At 36.5% G+C, this 22,176-nt stretch overlaps 1 protein-coding gene across 3 annotated transcripts in view; it reads right to left on the bottom strand.

The window, feature by feature from the left end:
• LOC149790334 (obg-like ATPase 1) overlaps positions 1 to 22,176 on the bottom strand; it is a 56,518-nt gene that overhangs the window by 12,690 nt on the left and 21,652 nt on the right. For all 3 annotated transcript variants that reach the window (XR_016423826.1, XR_016423827.1, XM_089972383.1), the window contains exons 6-10: positions 20,600 to 20,775; positions 14,575 to 14,649; positions 11,622 to 11,719; positions 6,572 to 6,712; positions 4,235 to 4,331 (exon numbers count right to left, since the gene is read on the bottom strand). Coding sequence is in view for 1 of the 3 variants with exons in the window: in XM_089972383.1 (XP_089828509.1) it covers positions 4,235 to 4,331; positions 6,572 to 6,712; positions 11,622 to 11,719; positions 14,575 to 14,649; positions 20,600 to 20,775 (587 nt within the window). In the remaining 2 variants the exon portion in view is untranslated. The remainder of the gene's footprint in view (positions 1 to 4,234; positions 4,332 to 6,571; positions 6,713 to 11,621; positions 11,720 to 14,574; positions 14,650 to 20,599; positions 20,776 to 22,176) is intronic.

Here is a 22,176-nt window from a genome sequence, read left to right as displayed (position 1 = left end):
AGAGAAATTGCTGACCATCAGCATCTGCCTACAACACTCTGTAAAAGCCTGTTTTCTGTAGTGAAAGCCAGCTGAGTCTTTAAAACAAAGGAATGTAGTTCGTTCAGTTTGGACAATGGACAAAGTCTCAAACTTTGAAGAGTTGGGCCATGTCAAAACTCAGTATGTTCCACCTTGTGGTATGGTTAGGGGAGGTAATCTGTAGGAGTTGTTTCCCATTGACTACACACTACAATGACAGAGAACCACACACACTCAATCTACAGGAGGGATAAATTCCAGAGGTAGCATTGGTAATTCCTAACATTAATGAGATTCAGATAAATAACGGTGGTGGATGTCACAATCATAAGCTATAAATCTGCTATACGATGGCTGACCATAAAACTCTGTCAGATCTCATCAATATCAATTTGCACACCATATCTGGTTGAAATCCAATAATAACACTGGTCAACAGTGAAATCATTACTGACTTGAAAAGGCCCTAATCTGTAGTATTTTGGTGTGCCGAACACGAATATAACCGTGAAAAATTTGTATTGGCTCTCGTTTTGAAGATATTCATATACCTCATTTTCTATGTTTCACTGTGTAAATTTCTCCAGTAGGACTGCAGCAACATCCGGAATAATGATGTAACATTGCATAATACCATCATGCTCACATCATCCACAGTTGATTGCATCATTTTCTGATGCAATGCAATACTAATGCCATGTGGCTGCTGAAGTAAGTTGACGTCAGCAGTGTACTATACATGTGTAGGCCTATTATACTAATGCCAGGCGGCTGCTGAAGCTGACGTAAGCAGTGTACTATATAAAGCCCAATCAGATAGGTTCAGCATTTAAAATATTTTAGACGTTGTGCGAGACAGTTCAAGCTACTGTTACATAAAACTTATTATTTTATCCATTTACGTACAATAAAGAACAGTAATGCCTCGAAAGTGTGTTAATACCGCGGACAATTTTTGCTATATTTGTGGGGAAGTGACATTTGCCAACCAGAAGAAAAGTATCAATTCTCAAGTCAAGAAGGCATATCATCTTTACTTCGGATGCAAGGTTGGTGACCAAGACAAGCCTTGGGCTCCGCATATATGCTGTGCTACATGTACAACACAGCTTTCACAGTGGTTGAATTGCAAAAGGTCATCAATGCCGTTTGCAGTCCCAATGGTGTGGAGAGAGCCAAGCAACCACCTAAATGACTGTTACTTCTGCTTGGTTCCTCCTCTTTCCGGCGGAATAACGAAGCGAAAGAAGTCGAGAATAGTCTACCCAAACATTCCGTCTGCATTGAGACCAGTTCCACATGGTGAGGGACTTCCTATTCCAGAACCTCCAGCAGAATATTCTCTTGATTCATCTGACGAAGACAAAGGTGAGTCGACCTGTTCTTCTCCTGGTCCATCAGCATGCAGTGATCCAGATTTTCACTGTGGTGCATCATCAACCCCACACAGAATAACACAGGAAGAACTAAATGACCTGATTCGTGATTTGGACTTATCAAAGAACAAGGCAGAATTGCTAGGATCAAGACTCCAACAATGGAATCTTCTAGAAGATGTCACAATTACTGCATATCGAAAGCGCCACCAGCAATTGGAGCCTTTCTTCAGAAAGGAAAGTAATCTGATATTCTGTTCCGATATTGAGGGCCTCATGAATGCTTTAAAAATCACTCATGACCCACAAGAATGGAGACTATTTGTGGACTCTTCGAAACTGAGTCTCAAGGCTGTGCTTTTGCACAATGGAAACATTCTTCCATCTATTCCAGTAGCGTATGCTGTCCACATGAAAGAGACATACGATAACTTAAGGCAGCTACTGAATTCCATTGAGTATAACAAGTACAGCTGGCACCTCTGTGGTGATTTGAAGGTAGTTGCCCTTTTAATGGGACTGCAGCAAGGATATACAAAATACATGTGTTTCTTATGCGAGTGGGATAGCCGAGCAAGGGAAATGCACTACATGAGGAAGGAATGGACTCACAGGCAGAATGTAGCCATTGGAGAGAAGAATATCCAACACCCAGCTCTGGTTGAGGCTCAGAAAATCTTGCTACCACCCCTTCACATCAAACTAGGTTTGATGAAGAACTTCGTGAAAGCCATTGACCGGACTTTGCCAGCATTCCGATACCTGCATGAAAAATTCCCTCGACTCAGGGAAGCAAAGATTAAAGAGGGAGTTTTTGTGGGTCCTCAGATTCGAGAGCTTTTCAAAGATGACCGGTTCAACAACTTGCTGGAAGGTGACGCGAAACAAGCATGGAATGCTTTTCGCCTAGTTTCTACAAACTTCCTCGGAAATGTTAGGGCAGAAAACTATAAGGAACTAGTAGAAGACATGTTGATGAAGTATAAGAAACTTGGCTGCAATATGTCTCTAAAGATTCACTTCCTTCATTCCCATTTGGATTTCTTTCCTAGCAACTGTGGTATTGTTAGTGATGAACACGGCGAACGTTTTCATCAAGATATCGCAACAATGGAACAAAGATACCAGGGAAAATGGTCCACTACAATGCTGGCTGACTACTGCTGGACACTCTCAGAGATGCTCCCGAACAGCTGTACAAGAGACAGGCGAAGAAATCTAAGATGTAGTCAATGACTTGATTTTTTATAGGTAGGCTATTACAGTTGACCTTTTACTATTGGAATGCATTTCGTTATGTAAACATTAATTTCTTGCAGATTACAAAAAAACTAGAGCCAATTTTGCAATTTGACTGTCATATTCGTGTTCAGCACATAAAAATTGATAAGAATTGACTAATTTTATTTCAGTAACATGACTTTTGTAAAAATTTGTTGTCCAGTGTAATGATCATCATTAATTTGCATAAATGAAAGTCCTATGGACAGAAGAAGGAATGGGCCCCAAACACAATCTAGGATCATACAATATTTATTACAATATGATAGAATCAAACGTGTAACCAAAACGTATCCTGCATCCTGGCCAATACCATAGCAACTCCACACCTTGCAGGTGGGCCAAGAAATTTTCATCAAACAATTCCTGTTATGTGGGGTGGGTGGGGGGAGAATTTATTTGCTATGTAATTGATACCTACCCTAAGGTTCCAACCTAGAACTTATATGGTCATTAGAAATACAAAAGAGAATACCTGAAGCAAAATGTTTCACCATTATAATTCTTGACCCCATGGCCCCACCCTGAGGAATTATACGTGACCAGGAGTCAACATATATGACGATGTTATATTCCAAACACATTGTGCACTGAAGAGATTATGGAAATGCAAGTGATGAAAACTAAAAATGTGCCAATTAGTAGAATTCTCAACTCCATGTGCAGAACCCTGGTCCAGGTGTGTACTAAACCAAATCCATGTACATGACCCTGGTCCAGGTGTGTACTAAACCAAAGCTATGTACAAGACCCTGGTCCAGGTGTGAACTAAATCAAAGCTATGTACATGACTTTGGTAAAGGTGTGTACTAAACCAAAGCTATGTACATGACTCTGGTCTAGGTGTGTACTAAACCAATGCTATGTACATGACAATATTATATTTTGAAGGTGAGGTAAGCTGAGCATGGAGTTACTCAGACAAAAATGCTAAACAAAAATTTGAATCAAGACTGTGCAGACAAATACATACATGGACAATCCAAATACTAGATGCCACATCTCTGAGGCATGAAAAATATTAAACTTTTATCAGCATATTAGAGAATTTTGACTTTCAAACTGGCACAAATATTATTTGCCTTACTGTCTTATAATTTTGGAATGCCATGTCACACCTACATGAAATGATGGACACATAAATGCATAAATTACACCTTATACCTTCCTATTCCAAAATTCAGAATGATCAAGAAAATTCTCACACTTGTAAATGTAAGCATATCAAAAGATCACATGTGTAGATGTTAATGATTTTCTTGCATTCTACTGCCTATAAAAACTTCTTCACCATCCATGTTTTGTTCCCATGGAATAGACCACAGTTCTAAACGTCTTGATCACATAAACTATACATAAATACTACCCTCATCTCAATAATATTCTAAATGTTTATGGACTTTATCATGAATGACATGAATATAAAATAATGATTTTGTTATTCAGTGCTGAAAATGGCATAATATTCTAGCTTTAGTTTCAAGATAGCACTTTTCCAATCGATACAGAATTAAAGTCCAAACAAATAACTCTTTAAGTCTTGTCACCAAATATACCTGTATAGTCCAAGCCTTTACTTCATCTTTTCCTGCAGTGAAGAAGTATGCTAAGTTGAGGGCCTTGTATCCAATCACAATTATCTTATCTAGGACACTGAAAATAGAAATTGCCATAATTATCTTTACTAGTACACTGAAAACAGAAATTGCCATAATTATCTTTACTAGTACACTGAAAACAGAAATTGCCATAATTATCTTCTCTAGTACACTGAGAATATGACTTGCTGTAATCATTTTCTCTAGGACATTGAGAATAGAAACTGCCATAATTATCTTTTCTAGGACACTGAGAACAGAAATTTCCATAATTATCTTTTCTAGGATACTGAGAATAGAAATTGCTGTAATTATTTTCTCTAGGACACAGAGTAGAAATTACCATAATTATCTTTTCCAGGGCCATGAGAACTGAAATTATTTCTTAATTTGCAATATCAATCTTGCAATTTTCTTTTCTTTAAAAGCAATAGCTGTCTGTAGCCCTTTCAAACTAACAATATCCTATGGTACTTGTCTTGTCCAAATTGGTCAGACCTGTCAACTCACTGGAAAGGCAAAACAGGCTTTTGTATATAGGTCATCTCCGTAACAGAACTGCCAACACTAACAAGACCTTCTTAGTAATACAGTCAATTTTTTTCTGTAAGATGGACCAGTTTTCATTAGTATGCAACAAAATATCATGCACTGCTATTATCAAGCTAGGAAACTATTTAAAAAGTCTAGAACTGTGATTCATGACTGATGCAGTGATGGTAAAATTTGCATTGAACTCAAAGATTTGTAAAGTTTAGTTGAATCTTAATAAACTCCTTTAACAAACTGCAATTTCATATGACCTGTGGAACATATGACAAAATCATAAAAAAATATTTGCATGTTGTTCTCTTCCAAATTTATGTTCCACACAAGATTACTGCTAACTCTAATCCCTACTATAAATTACATCATCACGGACTTTCACTTGGATACAGCTATTCACATTTTAAAAGTCATATCTGATCATTAAGTTGTTGTTCAACTTTCCAAGATCAAGAGATTCAACTTTCCAAGATCAAGAGATTCAGTTTGCCAAGATCAAGAGATTCAACTTGCCAAGATCAATAGATTCAGCTTGCCAAGATCAAGAGATACAACTTGCCCAGATCAAGAGATACAGCTTGCCAAGATCAAGAGATTTAGCTTGCCAAGATCAAGAGATTCAGATTGCCAAGATCAAGAGATACAGCTTGCCAATATCAAGAGATTCAACATGCCAAGATCAAGAGATTCAGCTTGCCAAGATCAAGAGATACATCTTGCCAATATCAAGGGATTCAGCTTGCCAAGATCAAGAGATTCAGCTTGCCAAGATCAAGAGATTCAGCTTGCCAAGATCAAGAGATTCAGCTTGTCAAGCTCAAGAGATACAGCTTGCCAAGATCAAGATATTCAGCTTGCCAAGATCAAGAGATTCAACTTGCCAAGATCAAGAGATTCAGCTTAAGCAAGATGCCTATAAATAATCAAAAGAAAATGTATATAGGTATTCTTTGCGACCCAGGAACCTAAATTTGGTCTGCCTTTACAGACAAATTTTAAATATTAGATGACCATTTAACCTAATATTAAAGGATTTAACTCTCTTTTCAAAGAAAAACCTTTTTTCTTCAGAGATATTTAAAAAACCAATGTAATAGATGATGATACTGTACCATGCTGGTCACCATGGCACAAAGAGCAACGTCCTTTTCTACTGGTGTAACACAACTACTTTTCCCCATAACCCAGGAAACGAATGTCATCAACCCTCTAAGCTAATGATAAAAACTGTCCTGTGTTTGAATCTGACATATTGACACCATTGAGTTAAACTGCCAATGTGAACGAAGGATGAGTCCAAGCCATATTTGATACATATGATATTCTTAACTGAAACAATGCCTTCCTCATGAAGCAAAAGTTTAGTTAGCACAGTCAAAGTGGTCATTGTAGATATGTATCAGTGACTGTTCAAGGCAGGGAGAAACCAACGTTGGTTAGGAAATACTTGACCACTGACTGCAGAAGGTACACAACTACTACATACAAGACATTTATGTAGGAAATGTGCCCTGTACAAATTAGATTGGCCATTGTGAACAGGACACTTCATATTATAATGGTTATACAAGAACATACAAGATTCCATACAAATTTCATAAAATGTTCAAGTGCTTAGGTGATTTATGAGGCTAAACTTAATAATTTACTAATAACAGTAAACAAAAAAATCCAACAAAAATGTGCAATTCTTCCATCAAGTGTTCAAAGTAACTGTAAAAGTGCATCATTTAAGGATAAATATGGTACCTCTGTGTTTCATTTTCCTTCAAAAATTTCTCCTTCTCCTCAGGTGACATATCCAGGAGTTTGGATTCCAGAGCGGCACTGAACAGGATGACACTGGCTCCGTGATCAAAGGTATCAATCCATTCCTTGATCTTACCTAACCTGTAACAAGTGAATATAACAGATGAATAAAATAACAAACATCAATAACACTTGTACAAGTGTTTTGCACACAGTCAATTGTGAAAAACAAATAACCAATCTGTCAATGTGCCTCTGCTGCTTGAAATATCAAAAACCGTATCTTCTCACATGGCTAGTAGCATAGTTCTTTACATAATGCAGATCAGTCACTGAACAATGTTACATCTGTGAATCAGAATAATGCATGTAGTCACTGAACAATGTTACATCTGGGCATTAGAATAGTGTAGTCACTGAACAACGATACATATGGGCATTAGAATAGTGCAGTCAATGAACAATGTTACATCAGTGAATCAGAATAATGCATGCAGTCACTGAACAATGTAACTTCTGGAATTTAGAATAATGTAGTCATTGAACAATGTTACATCTGGGCATTAGAACTGTGCAGTCACTGAACAACAATACATCTGGGCATTAGAATAGTGAAGTCACTGAACAATGATACATCTGGGCATGGGAACTGTGCAGTCAATGAACAACGATACATCTGGGATTTAGAACAGTGTAGTCACTGAACAAATGTTACATCTGGGCATTAGAACTGTGCAGTCAATGAACAACGATACATCTGGGATTTAGAATAGTGTAGTCACTGAACAATATTACATCTGGGCATTAGAATAGTGTAGTCACTGAATAATGTTACATCTGGGCATTAGAACTGTGCAGTCAATGAACTATGATACATCTGGGATTTAGAATGGTGTAGTCACTGAACAATGTTACATCTGGGCATTAGAACTGTGCAGTCAATGAACGATACATCTGGGCATTAGAATAGTGTAGTCACTGAACAATGTCACATCTGGGCATTAGAACTGTGCAGTCAATGAACAATGATACATCTGGGATTTAGAATAGTGTAGTCACTGAACAATGTTACATCTGGGCATTAGAACTGTGCAGTCAATGAACAACGATACATCTGGGCATTAGAATAGTGTAGTCAATGAACAACGGTACATCTGGGCATTAGAATAGTGTAGTCATTGAACAAATGTTACATCTGGGCATTAGAACTGTGCAGTCAATGAACAACGATACATCTGGGCATTAGAATAGTGTAGTCATTGAACAAATGTTACATCTGGGCATTAGAACTGTGCAGTCAATGAACAACGGTACATCTGGGCATTAGAATAGTGTAGTCACTGAACAAGTGTTACATCTGGGCATTAGAGTAGTGTAGTCATTGAACAAATGTTACATCTGGGCATTAGAATAGTGTAGTCAATGAACAACGGTACATCTGGGCATTAGAATAGTGTAGTCATTGAACAAATGTTACATCTGGGCATTAGAACTGTGCAGTCAATGAACAACGATACATATGGGCATTAGAATAGTGTAGTCACTGAACAAATGTTACATTTAGGCATTAGAGTAGTGTAGTCAATGAACAATGTTACATATGGGACTTAGAATTGTTTAGTCAATTAACAACGTTCATTTTACACTATCTACACAACACTATTTAAAAAGTCCAAAATATTTTAGAGTTAATTTTTCAGCTCTTGTAGCTTGTTAAGCTGTTTTCAAGAGTTCTAAGTTCTGCAATCATGTCCACAACATCTTTCCTCAAACTATTTGATGTTATAAAGAAAACGTTTCTTATGGATCTCTGCTTTCAATGCATAGTCAGCAGCTGCAGCCATCTTTTTTATTTAAATCTTTAAAACTAAAACTGTTTATAAATTCCTTCAGTTTGCAGGAAAACCAAGTCTTTTCAAGGTACCTAGACAATTTTTATATTAGCACAGTTTGTTTACCAAAATCTGTAACATCCATATATGTTAACAGACCTCAATCTCATCTTGGAGAGTCTACAGTCTGCATCAAACACTATAATGAAGAATGTACTAGGCGACTTTTTGCAAAAGAGTAATAATACCTTTTCTTAAAGTAGTCCAAATTTTAGGAAATCTACTGGGTACCCATGGATCCTAAAAACTGGTTAACTGGGTACCGATCAAGGGAAATCTGTATTCAATGTCAACCTCAACTGTCTTGTTGTAGGTTCATACATGCCAACCCCCAAGATAGGTATAAGCGTAAGTATTACTAAAGTACGTGCCAAAAAGTGCAGTCTGTGCAAAAAAATGAGCAATCTATATACATGGTTCCCATGCTTTTCTAAATTTAAATGTCCAGGTCTTTTCCAGGATGAAATTTATTGAATGGAATTCAAGATAATTTGGATTATAAAACACTCATTTTCCAAATCTGAAGCTGTTTCTCTTTCAATACTCTCCAAAACATGTCAGAATAAGTCACACAACACAAATCTGACTATATTCCTACAAATTGGCATTTAAAGCCATTTCAAAGTACAGAATACAAATTCTAACTTTATTTGTGCTGATCTGCATTATGTAGCAATGTGGAAACAACATAAGGAGCAGAAGTTATTTTGTTTCCTTTCCATAGTTTTTACTTTTATTCCATTAGTCCAACTTTTATGGATCATTTTTTGTAGGATTTATGGCACAATCGTGAAGGCTGTCAATTCTGGAGTTCTACTGGTCCTGGGCTTGAGAGTCACCAACTTGTCCAAGTACTGGGTAGCTAGTACAGTGGTACTTTTTTGTCATGGCATCTATGTGTTTCCTACATCTTCAGTATAGACACAATACACAGTAGGTGATTTCAAAGAAAACTGTCTCATTGGCACATCTCAATGACACAACTAACTTGCATTTCTCAGTAATTTTTATCCAACTGTACATCAAGTACTTTCAGAAAGACTGAAAATAATGTTATCATGCATGCAGTGAAATACAGATACTTTGCTTAATAATGTACAGAAACAAATGATTAGGATTTTTTAAATAAATCACGTCAGCACACTTGTTTTGGTTACATAATCCAAAGGTTCTGGGTTTGACGCCTTCCCACGTCAGCCAGAGTTTCCTCCCTATGAAAGGAATATGGTTCCCCTTTCCTTGGCATGACACAACCAGTAACATGATAAAAACCTCATTAGTACCAAAACGTCTATATACATGATTCAAATTCATGAATTTCTACTGAATTCCCCCTACACCTAAAATACTACAAATTTATTTTTGTGGGCACAAATTTTCATGATTTTATAAACAGTTCCAATTTGATCTTATTTAAACTGTTGGACTGGGGAAAGAGTTCTGCTGTTTCTCAGAAGGATCTTTATTCACTGTTTTTTTAAATTTATGGTATCTGGCACGTCCATGAAAATCGGTACCCAGTGAAATATAGCAAATTCACAGTATTGTTCCAAAAGGAAAATAACTCCTTGTGCAATAATAGTTCCGAATTTTGTTTGTGTGCATTAACATTCAAATACCATGGAACCATTTAACTAAATTTTACTTAATATTTATTTTCTCAAGCCCATAAGTACAATGTAACAACTGTTCATCCAGGTTATAAACTTGTCTGCATCTATTTTTTAATAATTAAATACCATGAATGTGTTTAACAAACATGATTTTGGTCCTCCATAAAACAAACTGAAAAACAATGTGCAGTGGGGTTTGGGGGTCCTTCCCTAATGGATTCTAAAGGGGCAATTCCCCTGATCTGGGGGTCCAGGGTTCCAAAGGTGCCCAGCCAAAACTGCATTGTACACTCATACAAAACTGATCCTGATGTACTTGAATGTCAAAATATATTGCAAAGCTGTTACTTCATTCCCAAAAAATCATTTGAAGAAATAACAAACTGGCCTAATCTTTCAACAATACATGAAGAGTTTCAAAATCATCAACTCCAATAATTTTAGTGCTGAAATTTATAACATGTACATGTTCACACAGTAATTCATTACAATAATTTGTCAATTATTGCAGCAAATATTAAATTACACTTTTTTCATAAAAGAATCTGTAAAATAAAACACCAAAATAAATTAAATGTATACAAATAATCACATAAATTCACTTCTATTTTCACCCACTGGAGACAACCTGTTTATAATACCGACACGTCATTCTTATACTCTTTGCAGCCTTGATAAGATTTCTATTGCTTTCCATTTTGTCACCATTTACATTTCTTGGCTCAGTATTCCAATCTTTCTTGCAAATATCACAAAATGCCAGTCCTCTGGCATTCATTCTTTTACAAACTCACCATCTACAATTCCATCAACTTGCCACTTGAGCCATTCCTATTTCCACACATTTTTCAAACCATTATATACAATTTTTGTGTCCTGTTCTCTCTCAAAAATTCCAGGCACCATGTTAAGTGAGCATGCTTCTTTCTTTATATTTCAATTTGTTTCCATTACACGAAGATTCACCGGATGAATAGGAACTTTGACCAATAATAATACTCATTACAACAATCACAGGTTAAATATAGAACTTATACTTTGCAAAAGGGCCCCAAGTGGCCGAATGCACTCACTGTTACGGATCACTCCCATCTCATCTCTGTCTTTGTGGGTTCGAGTCTCAGGCTCTGCCAATGTGGGTATGTAAGAAAGCTTGCCTGTAGCTTCTTGTGGGTCAGTGTTTATTTCTGGGGTTTTCCTGGTTTCTTCCTCCACCATTAATACTAGTCACCATGTTTAGCCTATCTTGTGCTGAAAAATGGGATTAAACCATATAACAACAACAATACTTTGAGAATGGGACCAAACAAACTGATTTTTAAAACCTAGATGGGGGATGATATAATAAACTGGATTACATGGAGAATCCATTTTTTCTCGTCAGCACAAAAGTAGAATTCTGCTTTAAAATGGAGAAAATCATATCTGATTTAATCATGTCACTTACCCCACCATTAATACTGGCCGCCATGTATAGCCTATCGTGCTGAAAAATGGCGTTAAACCACTCAACAACAACAACAACAACAACAACATGTCACTTACCATTTATTCTTTTTCCTTATGTAATCTTTCTCTGACAAATTAACTAAATATATCACTGGTTTTGCTGTCAGGAATAAATGTTGGTTCAAGATGTCTATCTGAAGAAGAAAAAAGATGAAAGAAATTAAAAAGTGTAAAAGGAAATCATTTGATGCTCACTAATTGTCCGATCTTTCAATTCCACTGCATAAAGTATACAGTCACACTGACCATGCGCGATTACAGCACTGGGTGAACATGGATATTTTGTGCAAAATTTCATCAACATGAATAAAAAATCAATTGACAATGATATATGCATGCAAGAATAGTTTTATCTGCAAATACACCCGTATGTGACTTGCAGAAACTTTAGTACATAATTGTACACAACCCTAAACATTAACAAAATCATGTAGCACAAAACCGACACATGCCCAAAACATCTCTGCATTAATAACAATGTTTTTCTTCTTAATACAGGTCCTATAGCAACCTAAAAATTGTACACTACATGTAAGAGATTAACAGCAATCCCATTTTTGTCAAGTTACACCATCACACATTTATACATTCAGGAAAATGCTTAAAAATTTCCTGGAGTGAGAAAACAATTATTTTTAAAAGAAACTTTTTCAAACCTAAAATTAAATACATACATTCGATAACTGACAACACAACTGAAGAAGACTTTTTCACCAAACCAAAATGATTAGCATTATAAATTTTAGTAGGTGAAAAAAGTTTAAAGGTAACTTGTGAAGCCACCCATATTTCAAAAGCCATCATGTACGATACTAAAATAGCATATTTTTAACCTCGTGTCCTTTATAAAAGGCCACATCTTTCTTTCATAAAGCCAGCTTTTTAAGGTAGAAGAGATGGTCTTGCAAGTGGAGGACAACTGTATCACATTTTACAAGAAGGCCACCATACCACATTTTACAAGTGGAGGACCACTGTACCAAATTTTGCAAGTGGAGGACCACTGTACCACATTTTACAAGTGGAGAACTACTGTACCACATTTTACAAGTGGAGGACCACTGTACCACATTTTACAAGTGGAGAACCACTTTACCACATTTTGCAAGTGGAGGACCACTGTACCACATTTTACAAGGGGAGGACCACTGTACCACATTTTACAAGTGGAGGACTACTGTACCACATTTTACAAGTGGAGGACCACTGTACCACATTTTACAAGTGGAGGACCACTGTACCACATTTTACAAGGGGAGGACCACTGTACCACAAGTGGAGGACTACTGTGCCACATTTTACAAGTGGAGGACAACTGTACCACATTTTACATGTGGAGGACTACTGTACTAAATTTTACACTAAAATCATTCGGCAGATGCAATTTACATCATAATCCTTTTTTGGATCGTATGAGTACAAGTTCCACACTAAGATGCCAATTTTAATATATGACTAATCTGGATTACAGCCTTTAAAAACTGATCAGCGTAATACATTACACATGTAATCAACCAGTGTTAATGGTACAGATCTGAAAAAAATTGCAGTTAAGTTGACAAGGCAAAAAACTTGGACATTTAGTAGGCATTACAATTTCTGTCCACCCTATAACCATGAATGAAGATACCGGTAATGCTTTAACAATAAAAAAAACTATTATCAGAAAAAATGAATATTAAGGCCCTGTGTAAAGGAATCTGAGGCCCTCTGTAAATGAAACTTAAGACCTTCTGTAAGTAAATCTGAGGCTCTCTGCAAATGAATATTAAGGCCCTCTGTAAGTAAATCTGAAGCCCTCTGCAGATGAATATTAAGGCTCTCTGTAAATGAATATTAAGATCCTAGGTGAATCCGAGGCCCTCTGTAAATGAATATTAAGATCCTAGGCCCTCTGTAAATGAATATTAAGATCCTAGGTGAATCCGAGGCCCTCTGTAAATGAATATTAAGATCCTAGGTGAATCCGAGGCCCTCTGTAAATGAATATTAAGACCCTCTGTAAGTGAATCTGAGGTCCTCTGTAACTGAATATTAAGGCCCTCTGTACGTGAATTTAAGGTCATGCAAATACACAGACTTAGAGAATTCCATATAGTGAATTTTAATGACTGGCCTGAGGTTTAAGTAGATGACAGTACTGCCTGACAGATCCTGGCATAATAAAGGATTTTAAAATGAACCAATTTACCTGCTTTAATTCAAGTCTTCAGGTTTTATTATCTTCCCACTCATGGATTTCTGTTCTCTTTCCATGTTGGTTAAATTATAAGGGACTGGTGACCCAAGATTTAAGTGGCCATTAAAATTTTAAAACATTCTGGCAGCTAAATTTTTGTAGGTACTTGGATTAAAGACAAGAAAGTATGCACACATCATTTAGCATGGCTGCATACATCCTGTATTTTTGCTAAAATGAAGTATTTATATCAAAGACTTTATTTCCATGTAAGTGGTTGTGAAACTGCATACTTAGGGAACAATATAAAGGTTCAAAGTAAAATGATTTCTCTCATTTCTATACATCTGTGATACACTTTGCCCACGTAAGACAGCAGTGTAAAATATAATTTTTGGACACAAGATGGAACTCATCCTGTCTTTGATCAAATGGCAGTCATTACAATCCCAACCCCCTGTATTATGATTCTATTCATACATTTTTATACAAAAATGAAAACGATTACCCATCGTGCATGCATACTGGTATTTATATAGATATTCATCCTGTGAAATTCAAATTTTAGGCACAAAACCTGACCTAGTCTCATTCCTTGGTGCAATTTCTCATTCCAACAAATGCCTTCTGCATACGATGAATTCTATTAGACTCACATGCTAAAAGCTTTATAAAGAACTCTTTATGCATAATACTTCAGACTTATATAAAATAATTATTAGTTCATGATGATTTTGCTGGCATTACCACTTCCAGAAAATGTCATCACATCTTGCTATTTGAACCAAGAGTTCAGACAAAGCTAGGTACCTCTTTTGCATCCCAGGTTAACTGTCGTACCCATTTACCATCATTCAAGGCATCTCTAACTTTGATCAAGCAATCCTGAAAATAAATAAATCAATCAAATAAACAGATCCAAGGCACAATGAGTATGACATTCCTAAAATCATGATGATCGTTAAGTAACTAATAATAATTAATAATTCCATTATGTTACAACAATATGTGTAATTTTCCATTCTGGAAATGCCAATTTATAGATGTTACTACAATATGTGTAATTTTTCATTCTGGACTTGCCAATTTATAGATGTTACTAAAATGTGTAATTTTCCATTCTGGAAATGCCAATTTATATATGTTACTACAATATGTGCAATTTTCCATTCTGGAAATGCCAATTTATAGATGTTACTACAATATGTGTAATTTTCCATTCTGGAAATGCCAATTAATGTATGTTACTACAATATGTTAGTTTTTCATTCTGGACTTGCCAATTTATATATTTTAAGTCAGTATGTGGAATCCTTGATTTGAAAATGGGTGACTGAAAGGATACTTTATCCATTCATTATATGTAACACCAATTGACTTGTCAGTCTGTGTTGTGCATTTTGTTTTTATATTTAATGTAACTTTAACAATTTTAGTCATATCGCTATGATGTCTGCAGTGTGGAAGTGTATAGTACTGGGGCGTCATGCAACAGACATGTGTCATCATATCCCATCCAATCACATTATCCCGACACCAGGCCGACCACTCCCGATGAAATCCAAGTCTTGATGAAAACAGACTCAAGTTCAATGATTCTGGGAGCGCAAACACAAGGGAAATTCCCAGATTCTAGTTGGTTAAGAAGTATGTACCCAAATGGACAAAATTCTGGGATGTACAGAGGTCTGACTTTCCCAGTTCGTGAAAAGGCCTGGACGATCTAGTGGTAAAGGGAGATAATTCCACATTGGAGTAGAATACAATTTACCATGCGTTTCTTTAATATGCTGGCGATGTAGATGATGCCGCCAAGAACAGGGAGATGGCAGAATTAATAGTGTGAGTGAAAGTGTAGGGGTTGACGAAGGCAGAAGGGAAGAACGGTGAGTTGATAATGGTGTGGCGGTAAACATGGAAACTAGCAATAGATGGGGTGTACAGGTCATGGAAGTATACATGTCAGATCGTGATTAATGGCATACTTGCCTCATCTAATGGAGAGGCAGAATGACATTGCCTTCCTCATCTTAAATAGGGTATGGAGACTCTAGTTGATGATGGGCCTCCACCTGCTGTTTGCATGCCAAAAGCAAGTTTGGAGTAACTGGGGAACCAGGGAATGTAATTGGGGAATGTGTCCTTAGCACAAGCTCTTGTGTCTTTTATGAGTGATCGTATCATCTGTTATGAAAAAGCATCAATCTCCCAATCTGACAGTGTATCATGGGCGATAGGGTTGCTGATGAATGCAACCTGAAGCCCCTCGGACTGACCTCGATCTGAGGAAACAGGGAGGTCCAGTGAACTCAAATCGGTTTTATACAGCCACTGTACTATTGCATGATAAGGGTCAATGTGGGTGTATAAGTCATGCCGGGTGGCCATGACGACTCTGCTCGATCATATCTGTGCAAGACATGAGCATAAGCTTTTAGTACTCTAATATCTAGCATTGCTGGTCAAGACAGCAGTGCTTGCATCACTGTACTGCCAGCCTTTCCAGCACTGCCGTCATCACTGACATATCAGAAACCTATGGCAATGTTTAAAACTTCTTCTGCATCCTTGGTTTATAATTAAAGCATAACCCTTTCAAAACAGTATTAAATACTAAAATATTAAGCATAATTATCCAGCAGCACTTCAGAATTTCACTATAAGAGCTCTGTGTGATTTGGACTTTTAACGTAGCTTTAACAATTTTTCAGTCATATCGCTGCAGTGTCTGCAGTGTAGCAGTTTATAGTGATGTCTAGCACTGAGGCATCATGCCACAGAAATGCATAGCTGCCAACCTTCCAGGCTCACAATGAGTGAAAATAGGGATACAAATTCGTGAATTTGGAAAAGAATTCGTAAAAAATACCATGACAATAACTCCATCCACTCTGACCGTCAATACTACACTATTTCAAGTTCGCAATATAAAACTAAAACACTACATATAAGCAGAAATATTTATTTATCAAGACATGATACTGTGGCAGACTTGAACTTCCTCAACTGCTTGATCGTAAATTTGTTTTCTAAACAGTTCAGACTTCTTGCCGGCTGGTTGATCTTGGTGACTAAAATTACTGCCAAATTTTCTACAGCTAAGGAGGCCCTAAAGTCTTATTTTTCCTCACTACAGAAAATACACTTTCTCTGTCACTGTTGCTGTGATGAATACACAGGAGCTGCAGCACTTTTGGTCCTTCCACATGAAAATTTGGAATCGATTTTCGAGTCCGGCAACATTTGTCAGAACAAATGTTTAGCATGGTCTTCGGCTGATAAAGGTAGATTGTGTTCGACATGAAAACTCACAAATAATGCTTCAGTGTTGGTAGCCTGCATTTCTTCCACCAACTGTTTAAAATATTCCAGAGTTGAAATCTGCGAATTCATAATTTTCCTAACTTATTTGTGTTTTTTGCAACCGATATACTTCCTCACATAGTCTCTGCGATGGCACACTGAGTGCAAAAAGCATGATGAATATCAATATTTAATGGCAGAATGCACGGCCAATTTTTTATATATTCCAAATTAAACTTCACTTTTTGAGTAATACATTTCTTTTTCCTTGGTGGTGAAGACATTTTCAAAATCGTACATTCGATGCTGAACCGTAACTCAAATCAGTGTTGGTGACGCATGCGCGGAGCAGAATTCCGGTTAGGCCCCAGTTTCTCTTAAAAGCATTTGTAAAACTACTCTTATACATATAGATTAAAATAGGCTAAAACGCTTGCTACCGGGGGCCATCTGTACTAATCGGCTGTAGATGTAATATCGCAATCAGCAGTACCGGACCGTTTCGGCAACTGCAAATATCACGACTACCGCTTAACGGGAAATCAGTTATTTTATTAAAGATTTAAAATAATTGAGGATTGGAGAACTTTTGGCTTGCGGCGTGAATCCATGAATCGCTGAATAAGTCGTGAAATTCACACCAAATGCGTGAGGGTTGGCAGCTATGGAAATGTAGCATGATGTCCCACCCAGACACATGATCCTGATAACAGGCTGACCAGTCCTAACACTAAAATCTTAATGCTGAGAGCCAAGCAAGGCAGCTGTTAGAAACATTTTTAAGTCTTTAGTATGACTAAGATGGGGATTGAACCCACAACCTCTCACATCCGAGGCAGACTCTCTAACTACTAGGCCACCGAAGCGGTCCTATAACAGCTATGTAACAGACAGAGTAAGCAAATAAAGTCAAATATAAACTAACCCAAAGTAACCTTGTGTACGGTCAATGATAGCGTGGTAGGATGGTTGTCCTAAAAGATGAAGTCCAGACAAGTGAAAAATATTTCAGAATACTGGCAGATATTGTAAAATAAAGCATACAACCTGTAGTAGATCAATAAATCCACACTACAGATGCAAAATGAACACTGGATGGGTCCAAAGGAACACAAAAAAAAGGGACTGGATGTGGCTCAGCTAAAAACTGGTGATACCTGGTGGCATCAAGGGAAGGTAATGAGCTAGAGTTACTGCCTTTTGTAAGCAAATAAAGTCAAATGTACACTAAAATTCCAAGTTAATATGACATTCTGCTCAGGAATACCAATGACAAGATGTTCAAGGTGGCTGTACTGCAGCCTTACTGGATATACGTTCAGCACCATTCAAGAATTTTCAACCTACCTCAACTTCATAAGACAATTTTGATAAAAATTCCATCATTTAAGGACACTTACATTGATTTAAATTTTGATAAAAGACCTTCAAAACTGTATATTGTTGTATAAACAATGACTGACTTTTCTGTAAAATCAACTTTTCTTATAGTTCAATAAACCAGTAACCAAACCTGTACTGATACATGGGCTCTTATCATTTCTTAATATATGATAAAAGGGGACGACAATTTCCCACTCCTCGTGCGTTCCATTTAAGATCTGAAACCAATGCTTCAAGCTACATGTCACTGTGAATAGTTTCACACCAAAGTTCAGCTCAGAGATTCAAAAAATTTTGATCTGGGTTTCCTCTGAATATTTTAACCCAATTTTCACAGCTGGACATTTAGGATAGTCTGGGTTTAGAGCAATTACATAAAAAAAAAGTTGGAAACTGGCACCACCATAAGATAGCTTAAAGGCGGGCCAAGCAAATTTAAACTAGGTTATATCAATAGGAAATTATATATTTTCTCAAAAATGGTAAGTATTATCATCGCCGTCTTTAATCCACTAACAGACTAGATGAAACTCAGCATAGACGAAACCTGACCTGGTACACGTCATTTAGGTTAATAGTCACAAGACTTCACAAATCTCAAACAACAACATCGGAAGTACAATAGTCACCTGACATCAACAACAGACTCCTTTTTAATGTTGTTGTACAAAATTTCAATCATATTAAATTAAAGTCTGATACCTTTTGTAAAAACTAGAAAGAACATAATTCTCAACATATTTATTTTGAGAACAACTACAAGAAACTTGGCCAGCCTGATTCATCATGCAAAGTAGTCTGGTTCCCTGCCTTGTATGCTCTCTGGCTGAGAGAGCACATGTCCACATGCTAGTCATGTGATACAACAAAACTATGGAAGTTGGTCTTGGAATGGATATAGAATTTTGTGTTCTTTCATTTTTGCATTTTTATTACAACCAGTATAGTTGCATGTAATATTTTTTTAACAATATTTGAAAATGACGGTTGTGAGATTCTGTGTTCTCATGCAACTAGCAATCAAAATCATCAATACCAGCTCAAATTTCATCAATGCATTAGTTTTATTGTCTTTCAGCAGATTAAAGACATAATGATTTTAATATTTGTAAATTCTGAGAAAATAATTTTCATATCGATTTCATGCAGGTATAACTCTATTTCATAATGTTTCAGTTTGCTAGCCCATCCACTAAGCGGCTATGCTTTAATGTTACCATGCTGGATTTCTGTTTTGCTAGACTGGTTTTCATACCTTCCATAAATAAAAAAGCATACAGATATTGAGCTGTCTGTGAAACAAAATGTCTACTAGATGAATATAATTCACTGAGTGATTTAATTATCTCAACAAATATATTTATGGCAAGCAACCAAACAATCCATACTGAAACCTCTGAATATTCTGGTTGAAATCGATAAATGTAACTCATGATCAGTTCAGTGACAACTCAATCATGTAATTGTTTGGTACATCAAGTTGTGGAGGAAAATTCCTGAGTTTTTCCAGACTTTCCTCAATATCTGCAAAATTCAAGGACTCTTCATAGTCGGCATTTTTTAAAATCATTTCTCTCGACTTTTTCCCAGTAGCGTGGGAACCCTGTGAATACCTCATTGTGATTTGACCATTCATTTGGTAGTCATATCTTTAAGGTGGCAATTATGTCAGTAATATTGGATGACCAATGGGCTCCATTTTAATATAGACAACATCATGTGAAAACGAAACTAGACACAATGTCTGATTACTACCCATGGATTATGATAATGGCACAATGACTAACAGATGACAGCAAAAGCAAACTGTACATCCAACTCTCGTGTAACATAAATTACTAGATGGAAAAATTTTTCATAATTTATTTTTTAAGCAAAATTTCAAATTCAGGGCTTTCATTGGCCTTGGTAATAGATCAAGTACATTCAAAGCCTTCAAATGAGGTGTTCATTTCTCCATTACTTACAATGACCCATAATGACCGTGTGAGCCCTGTTCATGAGTAGCGATTACATATTTGTTTTAATGGACAGATGACAGACAACAGATCATACCATAAGCTCAAATAATCTAGATCTGTGAAGCTCAGAAAAAAATGTTTTTTTAAATTTAGTATAATTTTTAAATTTTCTGAATATATCTTCTTACTAGTTCTGCCTTTTTAGTTTTGTCTCCACCTCTAAGGATAGACTTTTCAACTCCATCCACGTGCTTATTCAGATATTCCATGTCTTTCAGCCTGATTTCGCTGTGGATAATCTCCAGATCACGTACTGGATCAACATCCCCCTCAACGTGGATTATTTCCTCATCAGAAAAAGCCCCTACAAGAAATATAAGGCACATACTGTACAAACAAACCATGCTACAATGGCTTACAAACATTTCTAGTATACCTTTATTATACATTTTTTATTATATTTCATGAAAATGATTGGCACATAGAATGCCATGTCTGGGAACATAATACACCACTCCCTCGATAACTCGCACACATTGGGGTCCAGAAACATCGACCGCACTATAAGTGAGGCGCGAGTTATTGAGGGACCTATAAAATAAGCCCAAAGCCAATAAAGTGATTGACGACATAACGGAAAAATAAGGGGGGGGGTAGGCAGATTATGCTGTTGAATACTCACTTTATAATCGTTCTGAGATTAACTGTTAATAAATATCTTTTCATAACGGTGTACTTTATTATTTTCTCATAGGATAACATTAATTTCAGGATAAATTACAGTATATTGAGGCGATCATCAAAAACATTATTCCATGTGGTTTCCGTTCGTTTAACATGTGTACCACTTCACAAATTGTGTACTACGTCACTAATTTTTATGCTGAATTGGATACATTCTAGTTTTATTGTTTGGATACATTCTAGTTTTATTGTTTGATCCAAATTAGGCCTTTTTTATATGCAAAAGATTGACTCTATTCGAGAAACAGGGTCGAATGAACGATAGATAGATTTGAATGTGATAGAAGTAAAATGGAAAACAAAAAAAACAAGGGTTAATCAGTACTAACATATTTAATTGGTCTACAAATTTAAAACAACGTAAATTAGAACAAGTTAATACTTGCCATTTGTGCCACGCTTGACAAATATCAATTCACTTTCTGAAAAAATCAGTTAATTTTTTTTTGTTTGTTACTCCTTGGTTTCTCTGCCGCCGAGCAAAATCCCATAGATTTATCAACTGCATGAGCTTTATGTAGTCAGCATTTTGGGTCTCCAGCCACCTTATGGCAATATCAAAATATTTGATTGTTTCCTGTGCAAAGGGGTGGGGTGCAACATCTGCGTCTGCATCACTTGTGTTACTCCAGTTAGAATCGTCTTCTGCTGCAAATTTGTTCGCTATAGAAATAATTATAGTTTCATCTGACATGTATTCGGCTGTGGGGCAATTATTGTCAGCACAAATCCACTCCTCCATATCATCAAGAGAAACGCCCATCTCAGGACCATGAGTCTGTATGAGTTTCTCCCAAACAGCCTTGGCATTAATGACATCAGTTTCACTGAAACATTCTTAGTCACTATCATCGTCGTTGTCTCTGTTACTGTTTTGCTTTATGTCAAAGGCAGCTCCAAGACCATTAATCCAGCACCCGAGGTCTCTTGTAATCGATTTTTTTTTCAATGCAACAAACACTTCCCCAAGTTGTTGATCAAAACAAAGCCGGCATGTACATGTAATTAGGTTCTCACAGAA

This window comes from Sinohyriopsis cumingii, chromosome 10 (genome assembly GCF_028554795.1).
Source record: "Sinohyriopsis cumingii isolate HCF-2022 chromosome 10, ASM2855479v2, whole genome shotgun sequence".
Lineage (NCBI taxonomy): Eukaryota > Metazoa > Mollusca > Bivalvia > Unionida > Unionidae > Sinohyriopsis > Sinohyriopsis cumingii.
Note: the sequence above shows the minus strand (reverse complement) of the source record. Positions and strands in the feature narration are given on the sequence as shown.